The 4299-nt window shown below is 33.6% G+C and overlaps 1 protein-coding gene across 1 annotated transcript; it reads right to left on the bottom strand.

Moving 5' to 3' along the window:
• Nucleotides 1-73: 73 nt before the first annotated feature.
• LOC108378978 (uncharacterized) lies at nt 74-1030 on the bottom strand. Its single transcript, XM_017635293.1, has 2 exons — nt 663-1030; nt 74-270 (listed from the first exon to the last, which is right to left on the bottom strand). Exons 1-2 carry the CDS (start codon nt 895-897, stop codon nt 173-175), a joined length of 333 nt encoding a protein of 110 aa, XP_017490782.1. The 5' UTR covers nt 898-1030; the 3' UTR covers nt 74-172.
• Nucleotides 1031-4299: the final 3269 nt, after the last annotated feature.

A 4299-nucleotide genomic window follows, 5' to 3' on the forward strand; every position in this document is an offset into this window, starting at 1 on the left:
CGTACGAAAATAAAGCAGAAGCAAAATAAAAATAAACAAAAGCTTAATTTCTTCAAACTGTGCTGTTCTTTAAATGCCTGCATATGTACGAACCCACTCGCACAAATGTAAGTACATGCATTCACACATTGGACATTAGACTGGGTCGCGAAAAAAAATTTAGTTTGAAAGCTTACATATGCGCACGGAGTGGCTTCAACTGGCAGTCTTCACCTGCTAGATACGCTTGCTTACGTGTTGAGCCAAATGTGATGTCGCTCTTGAAGACCGCTAAAAGTAGAAAGTATTTACGGTACGCGATATGTCGCCTTTCAGTGTCATTTTTGTAGTTTGACCGCCATTTTCTTAAAAATACCACAAATTTAGAAAGAGTGCGCGACTATTTAAAATTAAAAAAACAAATGGATTCGTGAATTCCAGATATTTTAAAATTAATAAATTTATACCGGCAAAGTAAGGACTCGAAAGTTCTTGATTAACAATATTTCTAATGAAAAGGGTATGCTTTTCCCCCTTCGACCAAAAACTTTCATTATCTTAATCTTCACTCGGCTAAATTACAACCTTTTTTCTTTCGTATGGGGTCCAACCCGGTCTAATGTACACGTACATATATATGCATACATGTATGTACATATAGCGAAGGAATATCTCATACATACCTTGCATTACCACATCCAGATGTATGCGCTGCAACAACGTCATGAAATTCTCACCGCTTTTCACGCCGGGCCGCACCGCAAATTTAGCAATCGATTTGTACTCCGGAAACTTGTCTTTCAACAAGTCTTCAAATAACTCGCCTGCCAACCATTCGGGTGTGACATCAGCAGTAGCTCTGCTGTGTGGGTCATCCCCGTTCACATCGGATGGCTGATTGTGCGGTTCCTTTTCCATTGGGCGATAATTTATTTAGATTTTGGGCGATCTGCACAACTTGAGGTCTGAATTGAAACTGCGACTGAGTTTTTGAAAACCATTTAAAAGACTTGACCGCCGCTGACTGCTTTGGATGCAGTAGTGGCAGGGCTTCCAATTCGCGAACGCTACACACATGTATGTACATTAGAGTGGTCCAAAAAAAAAGTTTAAAATATTAAGCTCTCACCCCTAGAATGCTTCTAATTGGAAAAAAAGAATACCCGTATTTTTCTGTTAAAAAAATGATATTTAGAACTGTCATTAGAAAAATCCTAGGCGTGAGAGCTTAACATTTTAAACTTTTTTCCTCCTCCTGAATTCTGGGATCACCCTAATGTAACATACATATAAATACATATGCACATGCACATTAAGGTGCAGTATGTATGTATGCATTTCATAATATATTTACTTAAATGTACTCGCAAAAATAAACTCTTGTTTCTGTTTTTTTTTTTTGTTTTTTGGAGACGTTTGCTGAGGATTTAAATGTGCGCAGATAATATTGTTCAACCATTTAATCAGCGTTTACAAGTACCTTAACTCAATTGCGTATTCGGAGCTCTTTTATCGCATTGAGTCTGAATGATGTTACCCAAAAAATTATATTCAGATTTTAGAACCTTGTCAATTTTAAGTTATATGTACATTGATTGAATACCCCTTAAATGGTAAGCTTATAATACTGTTTTTTACGCCATAGTTTGTAATATTTCGTAACCATCGTTACGTAAAAAACTGAATTTTTAGAATTGTAAAGTTAAAAATGCCAAAAGAAAACTGTTTAAATAAACTTTCATAAAGCTGCCCAGCAGGCAAATGTAATGAATGGCAAGCGAGTAGCTATCGCTTTCAGAATGCGTTATTGCTAACAATATGTCAGGTATCGCTCACTATATGTATATTTAAAGGTTGCATTAAAATTTATGATTGTGCCTAACGCAAAGCATTTTATTATCGATTTTGAATTGGTTTACAATTAAGAAACATACATACGTCATTAACTGATAATTGAAATGCTTAACTTCAGACCTAGCTTTATTTTTAATCCAATCTTTGAATATAAAGTGAGATTTAAAGTTAAAGGTTACTTCAGATAACGGCCCTAAATGGAAAAAAATAAAGTCCATGCGCCAGGGTTTGAACTCGCGACCAACAAGTTGTTAGTAGAACACGCATCCACTCGGCTACAGCGGCTGTTGAGATAACGTGAAGAAAAGACATTCTTATGCCGGATTTCCACTGGGCATTAAATGACAAAAACGACAAATGACAAGTCGAGCATTAAAAAATAATCGTTTAATTACATTAAAAAAATAGTCATTAAGTTCATTTCCACATGAAATTTTTTTAAATGGCATACATTTTTTTTATTATTTCAATGTCTAGTGGAAATTCGGCATTAGATTTGATGTAAAGTTTTTTGTTTTGCTTCTGGCTTCAAAAGTACACATTACCCGCCCGTTTATATTGCGATGCACATTTTCGTACAATCGTAGTGATTAAATTTTTCAGGGTAGAAAAAGGTAATGCATGCCCCCATTTGCCTGCTGGGTGGATAAGAAATAATTGAGTTGCGTGCTGGGCTATGCACCCAAATGCATACTTGCACTTCTCCGCGATGTACGAGATAGATATACATTAGGGCCGGTAAATTTTTATGGGCATTTTTTTCACTACGCGCATAGCACAGAACAATTCTACGTCTAATTCTAAGAATATTTGCCGAAGAAACCATGGGACTAAGATCAATTTATAGTTTGCCAAATTTGGAAAATAGGTTTCTTAGCATTTTCCTGTAGTGTCGTAAAGAAGTGCTTAAATGTTGTTTAAAAAATGGCATAAGGAGTTTTTTGGTATGAGGAATCCATATTTGCACTTATTTTTTTTCTTAAAACTTTCACTTGAGGGCACAACAGTGAACATTTTCATATTTTCTTTGATTTTAGACCCATGGTTTCTTCGGCTAATTTGCTTAGAATTACACGTAAAGTCATCTTATTCTATACGCGCAGTCAACAAAAAATTGACCCGCCCTAATATATATAATTGTATACATATGTATGTATGTATGTATGTATGCATGCATATTTGTTAGCAATTTTTTTTGTAACGGTATAAATAGTTTGTTATTCCAGTATGTGGATAACTTATGAGAATGTTACATCAAGTTTAAGTCGTTGACACAAGAACGAAGCAACACAACTGGCGTTTGTTCACATAACGGTTGTTTGTAACAGGCAAAACGAATCGAGATAGATATAGACAAATGTATACATAAATGATCAGAATGAAAAGAGAAATCGATTAAGCGGNTACACGATAGCTCGAGTAAAAATTGAGATATCTTAACGAAACTTGGTACGTGTACTTCTTTCGGGCGTTGGACAGATGCTATAGAAACTGGGCAAAGTCGGAAAATAACCACACCTACCTCCCATACTACGGTAGTTTTCAGCAGGGACCGTAACAGTTACAACTTTTATTAAAAAAATCACTTTTTAACAATTATTTTTTGACTTTTATTTAATTACTCCTTAATTAACCGAAAATAACAATTATTTATGATTTTTAGTTAAATAATCTGCAAATAACAGTTATTTTTGAGTTTTAAATTATATGTCTTAAATAACAGTTATCGAAGACTTTTATTTATAAAAGTCATAAATAAAAATCAGTCACTGATCTTTATTTTTTCAATCATACTTATAAAAGTCATTTGAATAGGTCGTAGTAAACTTTTGTTTTCCAACACCTTCTTAACTGCGAAAAATGTTAATGACTTTTATACGATTGATTTAAAAAATAAAAGTCGGTCACTGATTTATATTAATGACTTTTAAAAGTAAAAGTCACTGACTGATTTTATTGATGACTTTTATAAATAAAACTCTTCAATAACTGTTATCTAAGCCATATAACATAAAAATCAAAAATAATTGTTATTTTGGATTTATAATATAAAAATAAAATATAATTGTTATTTTTTTAAATTTTGCATAAAAATTTCAAATAAAAATTTATTTTCAAATTTGAGTCTCGGTGCAAAACGAAATCGATTGGTATGTTTCACTTAGTTGTAGAACATTTCCTTCACAGTCAATTTTTCCATGACCGCTTTCATCAATAACTGTTATGTTCGGTCCCTGGTTTTCAGATATACGAAAACTGCGATATTTTAGTAACTACTGTAGCGTATTCACTCAAAATTGATATTAACAATGATTTTTAGACGAAAAATAGGAGTATTATACATTTTTGGAAAATGCGCGTAGCCACGCCCACTTATGATGTGTACATCTTGGTAACCGCTCCACCAATTTCCCCCAAACTTGGCACAGTTGTTGGCCTTGGTACAACATATCAAATGGCTGAAAA

This window comes from Rhagoletis zephyria, unplaced genomic scaffold (genome assembly GCF_001687245.7).
Source record: "Rhagoletis zephyria isolate East Lansing unplaced genomic scaffold, Rhagoletis_zephyria_1.1 Rzeph_scaffold_15346, whole genome shotgun sequence".
NCBI lineage: Eukaryota > Metazoa > Arthropoda > Insecta > Diptera > Tephritidae > Rhagoletis > Rhagoletis zephyria.